Genomic DNA, 21,745 nt, shown 5'->3' with positions numbered 1-21,745 from the left:
TGGTGCAAGGATGCAGCAGGACTCCCATCCTCCCCTGTGTACCCCACACCATCCCCAAAGCTACCCTAGAGGGTCAGAAGAATGTTCTGTTGTGCAGGAAAAAATCCTTGCACTGACATACTGTTCTCCGTAGTGCTACTTTGTAATTTTTTCTTGATTTTAGGCTGTTATCTTTTCGTAAACCACTTTTGAGTTCTTTTTACAATAAATTTTATAAAATAAATACTTTGAATACAACCCTAAAACTATGCTATATTAATTACTTTAGGAGAGAGAAGGTGAAGGGGTGGATTACCTGCTTACAGCTGCTTTGCTGGTATGATGCTATAGCAACAACAAAAAAATGCTTCAAAAAAGGCTATGGTTAAATGTTTGGTTTCAGCCCTGCAATCAGGAGAGCTGGGTGAGTGGGGGAACACTGTCCATAGAGAGCATCAGAAATGCTTCTTAACATTATAGTAAAAAGGTAAAGGTACCCCTGCCCGTACGGGCCAGTCTTGGCAGACTCTAGGGTTGTGCGCCCATCTCACTCAAGAGGCCGGGGGCCAGCGCTGTCCGGAGACACTTCCGGGTCACGTGGCCAGCATGACAAAGCTGCATCTGGGGAGCCAGCACAGCACACGGAAACGCCGTTTACCTTCCCGCTGGTAAGCGGTCCCTATTTATCTACTTGCACCCAGGGGTGCTTTCGAACTGCTAGGTTGGCAGGCGCTGGGACCGAGCAACGGGAGCGCACCCCGCCGCGGGGATTCGAACCGCCGACCTTTCGATCGGCAAGCCCTAGGCGCTGAGGCTTTTACCCACAGCGCCACCCGCGTCCCTAACATTATAGTAGTGCTATTTTAATAGCTATTGAATGACTTCATATTTGCTCTAGATTGAATAAATATATATTTTTAAATATGAGGCCTGAAGTGCTCCCCTTATGTGATGGCAGTAATCTAGTTCAACCTGCTGCAGTGCTGGAATCTCAGCTAAAGCATCCATGACAGATGGCCATCCTACTTAACATTGTATGTCTTTTAAAATGTGTTTGTGGGAGCGGTCATTATTTACTGGTTGGTTGTTTTTTGGTTTTGTTTTATTCTGCATTTTGTCTTCTCATCTCATTTTTCTGTTGTGAATTGCCCCTGGGTCAAGGGCATTATTATTATTATTATTATTATTATTATTATTATTATTATTATAGACTAGCTCACTGCTTGTGAACTGAAGAAATGAGCCCCACTGCATTCAATGAGATGTAGTTTCAAGTACATCTGCCTAAGTTTGCAGCCTTAAAAGTCGTAGATGTGGGGCAGATGGCCTTAGTTAAGCCACTATTATCTCATTCTCAACTTAAGTTTCCTGTCTGCAATATGGGACGACCCACTACTGGCCTTGCCTTATGGGGCTGCTTTAAGGTGATGTGTGCGAAAGTCTTTGAACACACTGACATACTGTACTTGGTAAATGCTACAAGAGAAACCATGCAGAAACCTGAGAGCCTGCGGGAGAGAACTTAGCCTCCTCTCTGCCCTATACCAAAGAAACGCAAAAGGTAGATAACGTTTCATTTCGTAGACACCAAGGCGATGAAGACGATCAGCCTGTCCCCAAGCAGTTCTAGTGGAACTTGCAGCAGCCATAAAAAGGGCTTGTTGCAGCGGTGAGAAAACCGGTCTTCTACTGCAGTTGCTGCCGGACTCCGATTCCCATCATCCCCAGCCACGCCCAGGATGAAGGGAGTTGCAGTCCAGCAACACTTCGGAGGCCACGTTTCCCATCCAGGGAGAGCGACTCGCATGCCCCGGGCCAACCTTCGCAGGTGGAGCCTGCCGGCAGAAGCTCCCCTTGGTTTCTCTTAACTCCCGACTGGCCGGACCTGCACAGCTGGGCGTCTCCTGTTTGCCGCCGGACTCGACCCGGGCAGGTCCACGAGACCGGCGCTCTGCACATGCCCCGGCAGCGCGTCGACCCGCGGGATGCTGCCTCTTTAAGAGCCGCCGCCTACGCGGACGGTGCCCCTTGCCGCCGACTCAGCGTCCGCCTCCTCCGCTCAGGCGAGGGAAGCGGAAACGCCGCCCGCTCGCCCGGCAGGGCGCATGCTCGGGCTGGAACGGGGCGAGAGGTGAGTGAGGCGCGTGCAGAGGGCGGAGAGGCGGGAGCCCGGGAGAAGCAGTTGGCCGGCTGCCCGGCGTCGCTTCATATTCCGGTAGAGAATCCTCCTGTGCACCTGAACTCCGACCCCGGTTGCTCAGGGTACCGAAGGAGATCCAGCATCCCTGTGCAGATAACACGCATAGCCGGATGCTTCATCAACACACGCATTCACACATGCACACTCCCACCTAGCGGGAAGGGGATGCCGGGCGGGGAAGCGGGGCTAAGAGCACATTCTGATAAGAGCCCCGAATTTCAGAATTAAGAAATTACCTTCAGGCGTGGTCGCGGCTTCAAATTCTTGCGGCTTTTCTCCTCTGCTACAGAAGTTTTATCTTTGGAGATTGCTGGCGAGTTCAACCCCAAGAAGGGGCTGCTTAATTCTGAAAGGCGTTGGGTCTAATAAAATGTTTTGGCTTAATGCACAAGGAGACCAAAGTCATGCATTGCAATTGGGCTGCTGCTAGGGCTTCTCCTCCCAGGTAACTTTACAAATCAGAATATAATAGGGCATTAGAACTGTAGAATTGGAAGGGACCACAAAGGTCACTAATAATAATAATAATAATAAATGTATGCTGTCCATCTGCCTGGGTTGCCACAGCCGCTCTGGATGGCTCTCAACAGAATATAACACGATAAAACACCAAACATTAAAAACTTCCCTAAACAATCTAGTCCAACTCTCTGCAACGCAGGAATCTTTAACGCAGTGTGGGGCTCGAACCCATGACCTGGAGATTAAGAGTCTCATGCTCCAGCGACTGAGCCTGTAAAAACACTATTCATTTAAGCGTTTAAGAATTACAAACATGAACCGACCCGGACCCTGTGATGACCTGAGGCCCTTTTTCGTAGTGTTCCCCATGAGAGGTCTGGATGGTGGCAGCAAGAGAAGAGGCATTTGCTGCGGTGGCTTCCTACTTGCAGAATGCTCTCTTCTCGCAGGTCTTTGGCTAACTAAACAATCTATGGCCTGTTGAACTGTGTGTGTGGCAGGGGGTATTGTTTTTGTTACTATGTTACTATGTGTTTTGATACCACCTTATGATCCTCATATGAATGGCAGTACAATAGTACCTCGGGTTAAGTACTTAATTCGTTCCGGAGGTCTGTTCTTAACCTGAAACTGTTCTTAACCTGAAGCACCACTTTAGCTAATGGGGCCTCCTGCTGCCGCCACGCCGCCAGAGCACTATTTCTGTTCTCATCCTGAAGCAAAGTTCTTAACCTGAAGTACTATTTCTGGATTAGCGGAGTGTGTAACCTGAAGCGTATGTAACCTGAAGCGTATGTAACCCGAGGTACCACTGTAAAGTTAAAAGATCTAGTTAAAAAAACAAATGGAAGTTCATGTGCCCTGTCCTGTTTATATATGTTATGTGCACTAATTTAATTGTTTCCCCAAGTCCTTATCAACTCTTGAATAGCTAACAATAGTGGATGTGGCATACTTATCTCTTCCATCGCTGAGACTCCTGACCTCATATTAACAAGAGTCTCTACCCTCCCTTCCCTCTGTCTGTGTCACATGCATATATAATACACGCAGACGGAGGTTAATATTTAACGTTTAATGAACGTTAGGAAAGCTTGTTGGTCTTTCAGGCGCCACCACACATTTTTTTGCAGGGGAAGTGAACCCAGAGAATTCAGGTATTAATGGTGAGATGCCTGTCCAAGTGGTTGATCTTAGGATGAAGTGGTGAATATTTTTATTGGTTGTTCAAAGGTGGGCTGTTTTGCTAGTCCTTGGTTCTGAAGTGGCGCAGAGAGCCTGCGGATGTGGTTTAGTCCTCAATCCCTTTTATAGACCTTGTTATAGCAAGGCTGATTGATCGGTTTTCATTTTTGTAATACCCATTTTCCACTTCCAAGATGCAACTACTGTGGCTTAAATGAGGCCACATGCTCATAAAGCCTGAGTTCTACCACAGTTTCATCAAGACCCCTTTTTCCTAAAGATAAAAAGTGCACTGGTTGTTGTTACTTTAGCTATATTGATTGCTGTGATTTTTATTCCTAGAGCCAGGCTGAAGCAGCTGATGGTTAAAGGCCTGATGCAATGAGGTGATTCAGTTCCCTGAGCAAACCCAGTCTAGGACTTCTACCCACAGGGTTAAGAATGGCTGAGCCCTTCCCTCAACTCCTCATCGCTGCAGCCCGCCAACACCTCAGAATCGGGAAGAAGAAAGTCTTATCCCGCTCAGCCTCCTTGAACCTCGCTGGCGAGATACTGGCTGTAGCCGCCGGCTTGAAGCCAGCTTTCCTGTACGATTACAATTCTGCTGGGACTTCTCAGATCCTAAACTACGTTCAGCAGCTTCAGACCATCAATCCGCTTGGATGCCGGCTACACATTCTGAGCATAGCTGAAAATGTTCTGATTGTCAACTTGGGGCTGATGCTGCTGTGGTTGGAGACAATCCTGCTTAAGGACAACATCCCCTTTGTTGACGTTTCTGCTTCCAGGACATGCCCTAGCCTTTGTGATCTGGAAGACGTGGGTCTCATCAAAGGCCACCTGTCAGAGATACTGAATCATATTAAAGCCCAGGCAGCAGACACATCTCAGATGCTTTCCTCCAGTGCGGTCTTTTGCTCAAAGTGGAATCTATGCACTCTCTTTGGTGTCTTGCTGGGCTATCCTGCTGCTTACAGTTTCCCTGTTCAGAAGAGCTTTGACAATTGCCTTTCTCTGACCCCACTGAGGGTGTTCACTGTCCAAGCCACGTTCTGTAAGATAAGCAACGAATTTAGAGTACGCTTTTACTCCTTCAGCATCCCAGAGCTCTTGTATCCCGTCATGAAAAGAGGCCTTGACGCGTGGTGCGAAAATCTCAAGGATGCTTTTAAAGCTCAGAAAGACTTTGCAGATCTCTGTATTACAAATGAAGTCGTTGCTCTGGCAGCAGTGGCCTTGTAAATGGGAGCTGCAATTCAGAGGAATGCAGCAATGTTTCCTCACGCCATATTTGAGAAGTATTTTGGGGAGTATGACTCACTGCTTAAGAGAAGGAAGTGGGAAAATGGTGCAGCTCTTATTCTATTGGAGTCAGGGGTAGCCAATACGGTTCCCTCCAGATATTGATGGAATACAGCTCCCCTCTTCATTGACAGGAGGCTCCCACTTGCAAATTTCTGTGGGTGTCTATACCCAGACTCAGTGTATATATAGGTGGTATATAAAGCTGCATTTGGAAAGCCATCCTGCATTCAGTCTTCTCAAAATGAAGCCTTGTTAACCCCGGCCACAAATATTTCAGCTGTTTGTTTCTTTGTTTTTACCAGTCCCAACTCCTAGGCTGGGATGGGGAAGCTGCAGTTCTTCAGCTGCTGAACTCCATCTCCCAGCCAGTGTGACTACTGGTACAGTCAAACCTCAGTTGTCGAATGTAATCCGTTCCGGCAGCCCATTTGGCTTCTGAAATGTTCAACAATCGAGGCGCGGCTTCCGACTGGTTGCAAGAGCTTCCTGCACTCAAGTGGAAGCCATGTCAGATATTTGGCTTCCGAAAAACGTTAGAAAACGGAAGCATTTACTTCTGGGTTTTTGGCGTTTGGGAGCCGAAACGTTCCAAAACGGAGGCGTTCAAGAGCCGAGGTTTGACTGTATAGGATGATGGAAGTTGTAGTTCAATAATATCTGATGGGACATGGGTTCCCCAGCCTTGTTCTACATGGTCAGACAGCACATAGCTGGATTGTAGGTTTTGAGGTTTCCAAAGCTATGGGACAATTGTGTGATGTTTCCATTCAAAACCCTCTGGGGGGTGGATGCATCAGACAGACACTGTACTCTTTGTATTGTAGCCTTTAAATTTTTTTTAATTAAAAAGAATAGAACAGCCAAATGAAGCAACATACAAAGCCAAGCAGTCCAACAAACTCCTTTAGGAGATAGCAAATTTCAAAATTCTGTAAGAAATTAAAAACATGTTTGATACAAAAATAGTCACTCTCTGTAGACAACTCAGAATGCCCAAATGCAAAAACAGTAACATAAGCAAAACTAAAGGTAGGGTGTACTCAGGGTACAAAATTTATTAAGTAGGATACTACAGCTGTTGCCATCACTACCAGGAGGAGAGGAATCCAATGATCCTGCCATCTCTGGGGGGGAAAAAAGAGAGAAATCTGATAAGATAAACAAACTAGGGTATAATGTGTCTCTGTAATTCCTCCCTCTATTTGATCAGCTACACTTACGTCTCTCCTACACTTCCCTTTTGTATTTTATTCCAACAAAGTCTGTGGTTCTATTTGCATGGAACGGTGATATTAGTGAATTTTGGGGAGTAGAATATTCCCCCCACTTTGCAAAGACAACAAATGAGACTCACTGCATAGATGCTGAAGACTGATTATTCGGAACTTATCATAAATAAAATACAAGAACTGCTAAAACCCACCACTCTAGTGAACCTGAAAGACTTGCACTTTCCTGTATCTTGCTGGTCCACGATGGTTGTCCTAGCATTATTGTTTGAGTTTGTGCTGAAATCTAAGACCACTGACTCACATTTTGACCTGACATCATGGGTGTAGGGGGGGGGGCAGCTGCCCTCCCAAATCAATAAAAATAAAAATACATTGCTAACTGAGATTCTGCCCCCCCCCCAACAAAAATCCTGCTACGCCCATGCCTGACATGGCACGCTCTATCAACAGACTATATCAACAGTATGAGGTAGCACAAAGGGGGCATTCAGAGTGAATTCCTACTTTGGTCTTTTTGCTCTGAGGGTGATTGATCTCATCTCGGCACTGCTGTAACTTGGCAAGGCAGCTGCGGTACTCGTCACTCAGAATCTCTAGCTCACAACGGAGATCTATGCACTGGGCAAGAAAGCAAATAAGTGTTTAGTATGGTTGTCCACTCTGGTTTTTTCAAATGGTTTTGAGGGCAGCAGGTACCAATAAGTTTAGTGTGGTGGCACCTTGAGCATCCCTGATCCTGAATCAGGGTGGTTAGTTCTACTGTCCTAAACCTGGCTTTCTCTCCCACCTTGCTTCACAGCACATCTAGGGCTTCCTTCACCATTGGCTAAAAACTTCCTTCTTGTTTCAGGCTATGAATAAGGTTAACGCAGCATGTAATGCCAGAAAATGACATTGAACCTGAATGACTTCTAGTTCTTATAAATGTTATTGTGAATGAAGTGTATTGATACAAGTCTTCTGATCCTGATGAACAGGCATGGGGTTGAATTCAACAAAGTCATTGCACGAGCAGAACAACTTCTGCAAGTAAACTTTCCCCTGTAAACACCTGCCTGTTTTCTCCCCCATCCCTCCAGAGCAAGTTTGGGGTCCGTGTGCAGGGAGAGGGGAGAGGGAGAGTTTGCATTCCATGAGCAGAGACCTTTCCATTTGCACAATCGCTTTGTGGGATTCAATCCATGGTCTTCAAAAAGCATTCATTGTCAGCTGCTAGTCATACAGTTTCCCCTAAGAAAGAAATGGTATCCGGTCTCTCCTCCTGACTCCAAGGCCTAGCAAACAGTGGGGTTTGCTGTTTCTACATTAATATTTGAACATGCATAGTGCAATTGGGTGTGATGTCCTGTGAAGATGGTTCATGTGCCTTTGACATCACATTTAGTTCAGAATTTTGGAGAATGCCACACATGTGCATCTATTTGTAGAAACTTTGGTTTGAAAAATCTGGAGTTTCTAGTTATTGTGAAGCCTTTATTTTTAATAGCCTGAGTCTGTCCCTTGTTTTGTGTTTTTAGCTCTCAAAGCCAATTCATACACGCATTCAAAGTAGACACCAGAGAGCCACATGAACAAACTGTTATCTGCTGGCTGTCCACAACCAGCTAGTCAATAGTATGCAGCTGCCATCCTGGGCAATATTTTTGCATGCTGCGTGCAGGATTTCAAAATGATTACAGATGGTCACATGAATCAGCAGTGATTTGTTTTCTTCAAGCTGATGTGTCCTAGGGAATCACAATTTGGAAGTCTGCACATAAGATGTTTGCCTGCTTTTTTTTTTGTTTGGTTGCTGTTCCATACACGTCCAGGAAGATGCTTCTTCCAAAACAGAAAGAAAACTTGATGTGGGTCATTAGGATGAGCTCTCTGACTGATAGGAACATTGCTATGAATATTCATTTCACTGGATAGCTCAGTTGGTTAGAGTGTGGTGCTATTAACACCAAGGTTGCAGGTTTGATCCCCATATGGGACAGCTGCATATTCCTGCATTGCACAGGGTTGGACTAGATGATCCTCAGGGTACCTTCCAACTCTACAGTTCTATGATTTCTATAAAGCACCGAAACAACAATAACCTCTAAAAGCATCTAAGTCACCATTCAAATATCCCTTCTGCTCTCTTGTCACGCAAGTTGCAGGTACTCAGAAAATACTCTCTTCCAGAAGGAAGCAATGATCTCATGAAGAAAATGTTCAGAACATGTAAAGACTGTTGAGAATGACTCCTAGCAGGATATGGAATATTTGCCAACAATCAAAATCTAACAAGGGCTAGAATGTCCGTTGTTCATATGCCTACAGCCTGTAATTAAAACTCCCACCTTTTGTGTGCCATAGATTTACACTGCTAATAAAATATTTTACAATTGTGAACAGGTCCTTCTAAGAATCTTTTAATAAAATTGTAAACTTGTATATTTTTTGTTTCCTTGAACTATGGAATGCACGCTGTTTCAAAACTCTGGATATGCAGGTAACAGGCTTTCCTGTGTCTCCCTTACCTTTTGGCATGTTGCTTAGAGCAGTGTTAGAAACAGAGATATAAAAGCTAGGAGCTAAATGACACCTTAAAGCTAAGTTATGGGCAGAAAAAATGGAATGTATAGGCACACTTTTTTATAACAATACAAAGCTGGAAATGAATGAACTGCAGCTAAAATATTATGTTCATCTTTTACATGGTCTAGTCCTTCCCCTGCCCACCTCCCTAATATTCGTATGAGGCTTCAGAGAGTAGCTATAAGTGGGGAGGCAGAAAAAGGTCCTCCTTCCACTCTGCAGTTTTAATCTGAAATCTTGGCCTCAGTACTGCACCCAGAGCTCAGAAACTGCTTGTGCTAATGAAATTCCCTGACACAAAGTGTGCCTAGAACAATGGGAGTTTCAAACACTGGCTTAGAGCCAAACTAGACATGAGTGCAGTAGATTTAAATATGTTTAAATCTGGGGTATCCAATTGCAAGTGCAAAAGGAGGATGGAGGTAAAATGTGTTAAATCCTCATGTACCTGCAGCACAATCCATGTAGTCTGCATACTCCCAATGTTTTCCAACTAATCACAGGTGAGTCTGGCTGGGAGAAAGGCAGTGGGGCAGGGAGCAGCAAGCAGAGGGAAGGTTCTTACTCAATACCTGAGTGCTTCTTTCGCTGATAAACCCAGAATGCCACCACCTTGGGTTGCATTCAACTAAGTTATACCCTAAGTAGCTCCAAAGAAATAAATAAACCGATGTTAGTCATTCCATTAACTTCAGTGGACCTACTCTGGCATTGAGTACTACTGTGATTTAACACAGAGGTTTGTCACTACCATGTCCAGTTCAAATGGGGACAGGAAAACAGGCCTGGGGGCCAAATTTGGGCTATAGGCTGGGGAAAGTCCTGCAGATTGAATAGAACACTCGTTCAGTGTTAACGTCTGAATGCAGATGCAACCAATGGGAAAAAGTGGCTGAAAGCAAGCTTTTCAAATCAATGTGCTTATTTATTTATTTTTTAAATGAGTTTTCAGCCATCTGGTTATCAGGTATGCACACTGAAATGATGCACACATAGCAGGTATCTGTTGCCATCCAGAGTTTTCGGATCTGCATTGGAAGGCATTTGAAAATAGCAGTTAATCTCCCAATGAGATCCTTTAATCTCATTAGCTGCTTGAGTCACTTCCTCACCTCTTTTTCCTTAGCTGCAAGCTGGGATGTCCTCTTTTGCAGCACGTCCTCCAGGCTGCTTTCTCTCCCCCCTTCGTGGTCTTTGGACTGTTTGGTTCTGGCTGAGCTGAGTCCAGAGCTGCTAGCTACAGAACAAAATGGATACTTTCACAATTCCCTGAGCTATCTGGGAATCTCAGCAGGCATCACAGCACCAATGTGCTCTCCTCTGTTTATGCTTCATAGTTTAATTTTTTTAAATAAAAAAATCAGCAAAGCTGGACATCTCTCCCCAAACCTTATACTGTATTGTATAAAACATTAATGTGTCACATCGAATGTAACTGATCTGGAGAAAAAACCCACTGAGCCTAGAGCTTGCTGATCAGAAGGTCAGTGGTTCGAATCCCTGCGACGGTGAGCTCCCGTTGCTCAATCCCTGCTCCTGCCAACGTAGCAGTTCGAAAGCACGTCAAAGTGCAAGTAGATAAATAGGTACCGCTCTGGCAGGAAGGTAAACAGCATTTCTGTGCACTGCTCTGGTTTGCCAGAAGCTGCTTAGTCATGCTGGCCACATGACCCGGAAGCTGTACGCTGGCTCCCTCAGCTAGTAAAGCGAGATGAGCGCCGCAACCCCAGAGTCGTCCCTGACTGGACCTAACGGTCAGGGGTCCCTTTACCTTTACGTAACCCAAGAAAATCTTTAATAAAAACTACTTTGAAAAACAAAAACAAAGTGGACATCAACGTTTGAGCAAAAATCATTTATTGTACAAGAAGCTTGCTCCAATAAAAACTTGCTCCAATAGATACAGCTTCATGCCAACAGAGGAGAAAACTTCTAACAGTTTGATATATATTTCAAGCAGCCTTTTGCAGACCAGTAACAATACACACTATGTGGAATGCTTCTATTTGTGATTCTTAATCTGAGGGCACACATAAAACTAGAGTCTAGATCCAGTCCTATCCTGCGAGGAGTGGTTCTTAGAGTACCAGTCACAAAACCCCAGATGCCCAGAAGTCCCACTACTAGTTTAGATGAGTTCTTTGCATCTCATCTTCATGAACTGGACTGATTCTGCATCCCATCTGCAAATGGAAGAAACCAGAGCAGATCATAATGCAGAATGTTTGCATGAACCAATTGCTTCTCTCTTTCCACACTGCTTTTCTGTCTCCAACACTCGATTCAGTTATTCACGAACAATTCAAACAGTTGCAAAGGTGTTGCAATCAGTTGCAGACAGCATAGACTGTACTGGTGCTGCAACAACCCCTACTTAGTCTAAAGGACAAGCAGGGAACCAGCACACACTGAAACAACCTGTGCACTTATTATGGCGGGTTAGGTGCACATCCTTAAATAACTTGCCACCTTATTCTGCCAGCAGGTATTTTGGACTTGACTTGGGACTGGAAAAAATGCCCATCAGTTGCTCCAAAAGTAGATCTGTTGAAACCCTGAGCAATGCTGTCCCTTTTATTCTTTTGGTAATCAAGTAACCACAGAGTTCTGAGAAATTATATAAAATCTCTTGATCTTTGGTAGTTTGAATTATCAAATGTGTGCACTTCACAATTTATGTTTGGGGACAGCTGGCTCCTTTGCAAGTAGGAGTTAACATGGGAGCACAAATCTCAGCTATTTTTGCAAAGATCAATGCATACAACATTTTCCTGCCTGTGCACCACATGTTCAAATGCTCCGTGTGGTATACATGAGAAGTCCATGTTATTTGCCAACATGGGAGTTGTGGTCATATGCAAAAATCCTCTTGCACAAAGCATCCTTCATGATGTCATCCCTTACTGGGCACCCTTTCAATGACACAACCTATTATTAAACATAATCAGAAAACTATTGCCACATTCAGATGTACAGCTGGCAACACCCCCTTCCTGTCCCTCTCCACAAGTGACTGTAGCAAAGGAAAACAGCTGTAAAAATTGAAGTATACAGTAATTATCTCTGTACTATCAAATATTTACACTTTTATAGGAATCAAATGAATTATACCCAGAGGGATTTTAAATAGGGCTATTATACCATGAAGCACAATGTGTGAACGCTCTGTTTGTGGTCCTGCATGTTCACTGTTAATTTCTTTGGATCGCTATGATTTACTTACTGTGCAAATGTTTAATTGTTGCCTCCAGCTGTAGCTTATCTCTTTCTTCACTTCGCAGCTTGCCTGAAATTAACAAAACCATTCAGGAACAACACAGTTGACTCCATGCAGGGCTTTTCCTTCTCCCAAACCTGTATTCAGGTGGGATTCATGCTTTAGCCCACTGAAATTGTGGGGTCAGCACTACACTGTGGTTTTGCGATTTGTAAATGTTTTGCTTTTACTGAAACTATAGGAATCAAAAATGTGTTATTGCCGCTGCTCAGATGGGGAAAACAGATCTGCACTTTACATACCTTGTTTGGTATTCCTCAAGCAGCTCCCAGCACAAACAGAAATAGGGTCCACGTTTCCCAAAAAGTTATTTTCTTCTGAGGAAGTGACCTGACTTTGACTTCTTGTACATTGCCTGAATATATTTTACATGGCAGGCTGTATATGCATATTCAAAACAAAAAATAAATACCCACACGTTCAGGGAGGTATGCAGTACAATCATCCATATGACTGAATGCATACAGAGAATTGCTTGCTCACAAGCATCTCTAGCCCAGCATGTAGAAAGCTAGGACTTTTGGTAAGAAGTATCCTCAGTCTAGCTTGCAAGCTAGACATCAGACTCATCTTTCAGACAAGCAATCTGCCCATTCAGAGGAGGTACAGCTGTAAATGAGGGCTGTGCCACTCGCTTCTCACCAACATCTGAATCAGATCCTTCCCGCTAGAAATAACTGACTGAAACCTAACAGTTGACACTATGCTCAAAACAGCAGGTTCTAAGAGTCATGTATTTATTTATTTTTGGAAACCTGTAACTTTTCATTTTCCTGCTCTGCCTAAGACCCAGATCAATCAGCATCAAATCTCCTGTTTCCTCTACATATGTCTTACCTTCCAGTACACTGAGACACTCAATTGTGACCTTGTAGTCTTCCTGCAGATTATTAATTCTGGAATAGAGCTGGGCACGTTCAGTCTCAGAGCTCTGCAGGGCTTGGTGCAGCTGAAAGTTCAGGCTGTCGGACCACTGCAGGTAGCAAACAGCAGCAATAACAAGGAACTGGTTAGCAAAGAAATAACTAGAGAAAGGCTTGTGGGAATTCTTGTGGCATGGTGAGGTGGAGGCACTTACCTGACATTCCAGCAGGTGAGCAGCTGCTGCTCACCAGGAGGGAGATGGGGAAAGGAACGAGGTGGCAAGTGGGGGGACGGTGTGGTGCAAGCGCAGCAACAGGAGCCCTGAACTGGCCTCCTGTACTGGCATAATGAGTCACTACTCTCAGCACAGCAGCTATGAACTGGACCATCAGGTTCAGGATGAGGTCTAACATGGGCCCAGGATGCTTAAAGGATCATTGTCTCCCATCCTTCATCCTGTCTGCTCCGTAAGATCAAAAGAAGAGGCCATTCTTTGTGTCGCAACTAGGATATGGGTATGGCTGATGACAACAAGAGATAAGACCTTTTCAGGGACTGCTGCACCGACACTTTGGAATACAATAAATTCCAGATGGCCCCTTCTCTAGTTGTTGTCTTAGGATGCTGATTAATTTTTTGTTTTTGTGTGATGCTTTTGCCTGCTAAGCAGGGCTTTTTTTCAGCTTGAACACACCTCTCTAGGCTGCTGTGGCTGTGGTGGGCTCTCCCTCTAAAAAAAAAAAAAAAAGGTCAACAAGTTCCTGACCTCTTTTTCTAGGAAAAAACCCCCTGTTGCTAAGTATTATCTGAGGCCATTTTTATCAGTGATCCCTGCTGTTCTTAATGCTGCATATTTTATGTATTTTTCTTGTTGTTGTTTTGATATTTTAATATATTTTTATTGTATTGTGATTTTTAATGGTTGTAAGCTGTCCTGAGAGGTGCATGGACATTAAAAGAGCAGGACAGGGCCAATATAATTTGAGCAGTAAATGTGTGTAACAACTATTCATTGCGCATATTCAGGCCTCAAGCACATAATCTGCTTGTGAATAGAAAATTGTGCACCTTTCCCAGTCATTGTACATAGTCGCCAACAGGTCTTCAGAAATGTACATATTGTTTTATATGTAGATTATATTTTCCAATAAAATATCAATATTTTTGGAAAAAAACATGTATCAACTGAAATTTGTACAGTCTCAGTTCATTACACATGCTATCAACGGGCCCTGGGAAATATGCATATCTGCACTGAATTTTGTACATTTTGTACATTCTCCAGCCAACACGCATAATCCCCAGCAGGCTTTGGGGAATGTGCATTTCTCAGCGACAATTTGTTCATTCTCTGACCATGATTCACCCTCTCAAGGATCCTGTGATGTTAGCCACTATTATTCCTATTTTAAATTCTGACTTTGAGAAGTGATTGCCAGACTTGCTGCTGTGCAAGGGAAGGTGGTCTCACAGAAGGACAAGGAAGCTACCTGAAGTTTGTTCTCCAGGACATGAAGATTGTTTTCCAGTTCAATGTGCTTGTCAGTCAGCTGGCTCCAGTCTTCGTTTAATGTGTTGTAGTGTTCTTTCCAGAGGGCACAGTCTTCTTCTGCAACGGCTAGGGCTCTCTAGGAAGAACATGGTCACATGTAAGGGTGGAAGTCGACAAGCATGCCTTCTCGAGAGTGACAAAGGGAGCAGGTGGCGTGGATAAAGCAAGCTGTGATCTCCATGACTTGGGATGGGAACTCAAGAGGGCAGCTGTCTCAGGTGGCAGGACTAGAGCTAACAGGTGGAGATGGCACGGAAATGAAACTCCCTAACAGTGTCCCGGGAGGAGCTGGGCTCTCTCCTTTGATGAGGGAATTTAAGCAGAGGTTAGGAGGCTCTCAGGCATGCAGCAGTTCCAGGCTAGCTGAGGGTCTAAGGGCCACACTGTCTCATTCTGGCCTCGCCACAGGCCATAGGTCAGGAGTGGGGGTGGCCACAAAGTGTATGTGGTTAACTCACAGTCTTGTACATGCACAGAGCACAAGTCTCTCTCACACAGAGACAGGCACAGAGCTCCTCTTCTGATTGATACAGATCAACAGAGGAGCAGGGGAAAGCTTTCCTTCCCATCTCAGCACTGGGCAGGGCCCATCCTAGCACCACAATATCACTGGCCACAGATTCCGCTACTGCAGGCAAAATTGGTGGCTGTATGTCCATACTAGCCCACAGGCCTCCAGTTAACCACCCCTAATGTAGGAGTGCATTGAGCAGGGACTTGGGCTAAATTAGCTCCATGATTCTGTGATTCAACCTGGTGTAGATGGAAAACACCACATTCATTATAACACAACGGAACTTCCCTTCCATCGCTTCTGCCCCTCCCAAAAAAATGTTCCTGGGGTTTTCCAAGAGGGCAGAGAAGTTCTGTCATGCAACTCAATTTTCGTCTTCTTTCTGTCTGCATTTATTTGCTTGTGTCACAATAACTGATTTGTCCCTGAGATTTATGGATGTGGATACCTTAGGCTAACCTTAATCCTCTCCCCACTTCTGTTTTCCTTCAAGATGTGTGCTATTAAAGGGAGCTTCAGGCATTTGCTATTTTCAAATTTACTTCCAGAAATACTATCTGGCAAACTCAGAAGCAAGAGGGGAATCATCATCACCAGACACATTGCCCCCACTTCTCTGCAGCAAAGCAGCAGTTGATATTTCTGCCTGAAGGAGGGCTGAATGAAACAAAAGCTCAAACATTACAGTCAACAGATCTTGCTCCACTAGCAATCTTCTATTTTATGCCATATAGCTTTCCATATGGTGCCATCTAGTGGGGATGTGAAGGGCCAATCCAGATAATACATTTAATATTTGATCACATTTATGTATCCTTCATTTTTTCCAAAAACAAATAGCCCAAGCAGGTCTCCAAAGTGGACTAGGACAATGTGGAGGAAGGGAGCAAAGTCTTCCCTTATACTAAAGGTAGCCAATGTGGTTCCCTCATATATTTTTTTCTTGGACTGTAGCTCCCATCAGCCAATCATGAGAAATGGTAGAGAGTGATGGGAGTTGTAGTCCAAAAAATAAAAATCTGGAGGGGAGCACATTACAATCCCTGCTCTATATGATACTTTACCAATGAAAAATTACCCTCTAAAATTGCTGTAGAAAATAGCTGCTCCAAAGGGCAAGAGGGATGAGGCCTTTTTCTCTTTGTGAGATGGTGCAGGAGGAATAGGTTAACCTTCCTCCCCATGTGGCTGCTGGACAACCAGTTTTCAAAGACATAAAATAAAAGGTCTGCAATGTGGCCAGTCACTGTGCACATGTGTGTTTGTGTTAGTTATTATGTCGGACTCTATTTGGGATCTGTAGAATACTGAAGCTTTGCTGAAAATTAATTCAAATGATTGATAAATGCATTCATTTATTAATGTGGGATTTTATTTAGAGCTTTTCTCTCCTTTGTGCAGCATTGTAGACTGCTAACAGAACATTTAAAAATAAGTACTGTAAGATGCCTTGTTTGTGTTCTGTTTAATGTTTACTCTGCACACATCATTCCAAGCACTGGGTTTTTAATCCATGTTCACAACAAGTTATCCAAAATGCATTTGCATCCTGTACAGTGGTACCTTGGAAGTCGAACAGAATCCGTTCCGGAAGTCCATTCAACTTCCAAAATGTTTGGGTTTGTGGCATTCGGGAGCCAAAACGTTTGACTCGCAAGGCGTTTGGGATCCAAGATACGACTGTACCTTGTTTAAAAAATGCTGGTGTTTGATGCATTGTTTCTCAAACCAGATTCACAATGACTGGAGTCCTTAAGCCTATGAAATACATCCGAAAACCCAAACAACTTAAGTACACTCTAAGGAGGTAATACGAACACACCCCTTGTTGGAGCTTTAGGCAGAGAAAAAGTAGCAGAGGTGAGATCTGAGCCAGAGAATGCCTGATTGGCTCAAGTCTTTTAGTAAGCATACTGCACCAGCTTAATACTTTCTGAAGGTACATAATTAACCACGCACCACAGAAAGACATGTGGCTGCTTTGCAGAGTTGTTACACGTTACCTGAAATAACCCCCTTGTACATGGCGTGGGGTAATAACATGCTTAGCGGGGTAAAGAAAAGCCTGTGGAAGTTGGTGTAGTGAAGGCAAGCAAAATCCCCACCATGCTCTTTCAATTGAGCAATGTGGTTAAGGTTATGCTTCAGGCAGACCTGACCACAATGATGCAGCCAAGTGGTTATTGTCAGCAACTGTGCTCCAAAAATACACCTCTCACATTGCTCTGGAGCTTCAGCCTTGTACTGAATGCACAACAAAATTCCCGCATGTATGTAAAGATGGAGCATGTTGTGTAAATTGCTGCCCAATCCTGTCCTTGTTCCAGGCTGAAATTCCACACCTACCTGGGCATTCTGGAGCTGCCCTTCCACCTGCAGTTTCTCCTCAAGGAGTTTCTGAAGAGACTCTTTCGCTTTCAGCTCATAGTTCTGCTTTTGATCTTCCATCTCCAGCAGAATCCTCTTTAAGCTCCACTTTGAGTGACTCTAAACAAACAAACAGAGAACTGAAGAACAATGCCCAATTTAAAAATATTAAAACCAATACAACCTGTAGTTCACCAAAGTAGACAACATGCCCTGGAATTTTTTCACACTGGGCAATTATTAAACCCATTTGCTAGAGAATGTGGATGTGCACACACTCCCATTTACGCCGCCATTAAGAAGCAGAGGTTCTCCGTTTAATTGGATCTTTAATTGGTTTTAAAGTACAGTGGACCTCGAGTTACGTAGCGCTCTGGATACGTAACTTTCGGGTTGCGAACGCGGCAAACCCAGAACTGTATTCTTCCGGGTTTTGCCACGCACGCATGCGCAGAAATGCTCTGTGCACCGCACGCATGTGCAGAAACATTCTGCGCGCCGTGTGCGTGCAGAAGCAGCGCCGCCAGTTATGGATTTTTTAGGTTAAGTACAGAACCCTGGAACAAATTTCATTTGCATCCGGAGGGTCCAATGTCTCAGCACGTGATGGAAAAGGGTTGCAAAAACATACTGCAGAATATACCAGTTATATGGATCAAAGGTTTGAACTGAGATAAGATTTTCTTTGGCCTGAGACGGTTGGGGAGAGGGAAACCCATAGTTTGTTTACTCTAAGCTTCTTTTATATATTTATGATTCAGCAACCCTCTCTGGAATATAATATAAAAAGATATTTATAAGTGAGGAAGGGACGTTGGATTAATACTGATATTAACAAGGAAAAATGGAAACCACGTGTGATCTGAAATGAAGGAGGGGGAGGGGAAGCTCAAGTATGACTATGTTGGAAAGACCATGTAATTCCCATCACCTCCGATTAAAAACAATAGACGAGGAAATGGAGACTGATATTTGTGTGTGCTACTGACGGAATATAATCTAAGATAAAGTTTAATTGGGCCATAAATCTCTTGCTGGAAGGAAAAGAATTTTGGGGGCTGTGATTAGAATGCCACAGAGATTGGAAAGTTGGAAAGGAGATTTGCGACGTGTTTTGCTAGTGAGACAGAATGGTTTCGAGCAGACTGTTGCCTGTTCCGAGACATCAAAGCAAGGGGCGGAGAGATAAGAGCTCTGAGAAACTTCAAGATTCAGTTCTGCCCCAAGCCATGATGGGAGAAAACAACAGCTAGGAAGTGAAAGAGACAACACCATATATGGACAGAAGGAATCTCCAAGGACGTCACAGTTTTCACACACAGGGCAGAATAAAAGATAATAGTTTGAGTTCCTCACTTGAAGCTTTATAAATTTATATATTGTAACATCACGAATGGAAATCATTAATTATGTAGTAGCTGTTGACTAAGGGATTATTATAGTAAGTGAAATGTAACTGGCATTAATTAAGATTATGGAAAGCAGTGATATAAGATCGGAAATGCACCCAAACCACCATGCGGGGAGCCACTTTAACAAAAATGTATTAATTGGAAGTTGATTGGTATTTTGATAATTGTATAATTTGGAAATTAATTGTTATTGTTATAATTTGGCTATTATTGGGGGTATATTGGAAAACAAATTTTAAAAAAGGGGGAGGAGAAAAAAAAAGGTTGCCCACTTGTGATCTAGAGAATGGCAATGTTATAACAGAATTGGAAGCTCCATGAGGGAGTCAAGTAGGTCATGCCCAAGCACTCGTCTCTGAAACACAGAGCAGCCCTGAGAATACAAAGACTGGTCATTCCTGCCATAATTATGAAAATTCTCTCAGAGGGGAGAAACAGTCCTTTTTTGAGCCAAAGATGATTACATTATATTATAATTATTATATATTTATTTATACCCCACTTTTCCCCCTGACAGGGGCTCAATGAGGCTGACATATAAAACAGGAACACCTAAAAACATTTTATTTTTTTAAAAAAAACCAACAACCACCAAACATTTATAGAATTGAAACAATGTTAAAACTATTAAGACTATGTTACCTGGGTGCAAGTCTGCAATTGATTCTCCAGGGCACTCAGCCTGCACTTGAGTTTGTCTTCATTTAGCTGACCCTAAGAGGAGGGCGGGGGAAAGGTTGGAATTTTACATCCTCAACTTCCAAAGATTTGTCTAACAAACAAAGAAAAAGAACCCACGTCCCCATATCCCTGTGCCCTGGTTCACTCATGTTTTCCAGAGTTGGTTGTTGTTTTTTTGCAAAATATGAGCAATTCAGCTGAAATAATGGCAGTCTGGAAGTGCCTCTCATCTCCAGCACTCCCTAGTTATTTGTATCTATGCATTTTATCACTGTCTTATTGAGAGTGACTTGGTGCATCACAGAACAGGGTTCCTGGACCTTTCATAGTTGGGTGGAAGCCATCGCTTGTGCCGAGGAGAACATTTCAACAGGTGCTGCTTTCCTCACCACTGCAGAGCCCTGTCATGACAAGGCGTACCTTCCAGAATCTCCTCTTCTAGGCACCTGCCTAGCAAAGTACTGCACACCAAACCTGAGTGGAGCATTTCTTAATATGTTTGTGATTAAGCACAAAAACGATGGCTCAGATCCCTAGGAAATGCCTCAGTGCATTAATCCAATGTGCAAAATGGCAAATCTGCTTTCCAAAGAGCAATGCTTAAAATTAATGGAGCTGGTGCCTAGGGCAGCACCCCTTGAAACACCGAGGAAAGGGGATTTTAGGTACTTGAGTCTCTTAAGGCATGGTAACAAACTAGTGCTTCCACTTGTGTCCAAAATGGGCTAACAACACCTACAAAGAGGTACTATGTTGCAGCAGACTTTCAGTAACACCACACGATCCTAAGGCAACAGAGAGACATCACATTCACAGGGCATGTCTGCACTGGAGAATTATCTAGCTGTTAATCCACTTCTTCCCTCGTTCAAATTAGATCACATGTGTATGAGGAACAACTTTGGTCTTTCCTGTTCATACCAGTAGGTGTTCCCTTTTGTGTTTGTCCCCATCTTCCAAACTGCTGAATCTATTATGCAAATTCTGTTATGCCTATTAGGCACCGACGGGGCATACACAGATAGCTGTGTGCACACCTGGGGGCTGTTTTTTAAATCTCCCTGTCCAGGAAGTGTGCAATAGCACACAGTCAAGGAACTGTAAATTCTCAGCACCCAATTTTCACACGGTTTGCTTGTACAGTTTTCCGATTTTGTGCAAATCTGAGAGATATGGAAGGCTATGCCATTCAAGAGCACCCCGGAAATAATTACCTGCATAGCTGGAAAATAAAATTAAAAGAATCATAAATTGTCAGCACACACTTTTCAGAATAATGGTGCTGCTCAATATCTGGTGTGTAAATATTTAATGCTGTTTGCTTGTGCAGTTTTCTGGTTTTGTGCAAATCTGAGGGATCGAAAAGAAAAGAAAAGAGCATGTGGTCCCTTCAGGAGTGTGCTGGACATAGTTATGAGCATCGCTAGGAAAGAAATTAAAGGATGTTACAGGACACTAGCCTATAGGTTCCTAGAGGAGCCACATAGCCATTTCCAAATCAGATTTATTTCTCTTCTCTTATTTGGAAACAAAGTGATGAAAGCTTCCCCTCCCTTACACTCCTGCTCCTGACTCTGTGCCAACTGCTTATTTCTTTAAAAATCAAACATGGCAGAGCAAACTACAAGACAGGCATCACATCAAGTTTGCTCCTTAGACATTTTGGGGCACTGAAAATGTTAGATGCCACCTACGGTTTTAAAGAGGCTCTTATTTTTTAATTAACTCATCTCTCATCTGACATTTGCCGTGCCAAATCTCAAAGCTTCCAATCTGTGTTTGTTTTTGAAATCCCAGCAGCAGGCTATTTGTTCCTCTCCAGAGGTAAGCTGTTAAGGCAAAGGCTGCAGTGGAAAACTATTTTCTACAACGTCACTGCTGAGAGGTGAAGTGCAAACCCACCTGTTGCTAAACTGAGGTTTCAGAGACACTTCCTGCCAGCAAGGGTGTCAAGCTATTTTTTCCTCACTCCTCTTGAAGCTTGACTGAAGTCTTTCACAGAGGAAGTCTCAAACCACAAAAGCATCAAACTGTACATATTCTTTGGCATTTCTCTTCTCTCAGAGCTCTTGCTGGTCTTATTTTTGGGCAAACTACTTTGCATTGCTTTTCTTTTTTAAAACTGCCTGCAGCATTTTAAGGGCTTAACT

At 43.6% G+C, this 21,745-nt stretch overlaps 2 protein-coding genes across 10 annotated transcripts in view; one reads left to right on the top strand and one right to left on the bottom strand.

Annotated features, from left to right (window-relative positions):
• Positions 1–1,774: 1,774 nt before the first annotated feature.
• Positions 1,775–8,784, top strand: C5H1orf74 (chromosome 5 C1orf74 homolog). Of its 2 annotated transcripts, none has more exons than XM_028734472.2 (2): positions 1,775–2,110; positions 4,169–8,784. In XM_028734472.2, the coding sequence occupies exon 2, from the start codon at positions 4,268–4,270 to the stop codon at positions 5,066–5,068; it is 801 nt and encodes a 266-aa protein (XP_028590305.2). In that variant the 5' UTR covers positions 1,775–2,110; positions 4,169–4,267; the 3' UTR covers positions 5,069–8,784. The 2 variants fall into 2 exon arrangements, with proteins under 2 accessions (XP_028590305.2, XP_028590306.2); XM_028734473.2 differs by having other exon boundaries at positions 2,105–2,194.
• Positions 6,162–21,745, bottom strand: part of TRAF3IP3 (TRAF3 interacting protein 3) — a 36,587-nt gene continuing 21,003 nt past the window's right edge. For 7 of the 8 annotated variants that reach the window (XM_028734464.2, XM_028734469.2, XM_077929053.1 and 4 more), the window contains 8 exons: positions 19,557–19,628; positions 17,482–17,622; positions 14,560–14,697; positions 13,043–13,178; positions 12,152–12,214; positions 10,041–10,165; positions 6,868–6,981; positions 6,162–6,255 (listed from right to left, as the gene is read on the bottom strand). In XM_028734464.2, the coding sequence (XP_028590297.2) occupies positions 6,172–6,255; positions 6,868–6,981; positions 10,041–10,165; positions 12,152–12,214; positions 13,043–13,178; positions 14,560–14,697; positions 17,482–17,622; positions 19,557–19,628 (873 nt within the window). In that variant the 3' untranslated portion in view covers positions 6,162–6,171. Of the gene's footprint in view, positions 6,256–6,867; positions 6,982–10,040; positions 10,166–10,762; positions 11,112–12,151; positions 12,215–13,042; positions 13,179–14,559; positions 14,698–17,481; positions 17,623–19,556; positions 19,629–21,745 lie in introns of those variants that run through there. The other variant, XM_028734471.2, reaches the window with a different exon arrangement.

This window comes from Podarcis muralis, chromosome 5 (genome assembly GCF_964188315.1).
Source record: "Podarcis muralis chromosome 5, rPodMur119.hap1.1, whole genome shotgun sequence".
Lineage (NCBI taxonomy): Eukaryota > Metazoa > Chordata > Lepidosauria > Squamata > Lacertidae > Podarcis > Podarcis muralis.
The sequence above is the reverse complement of the archived record's forward strand: the minus strand, read 5'-3'. Positions and strand labels throughout refer to the sequence as shown.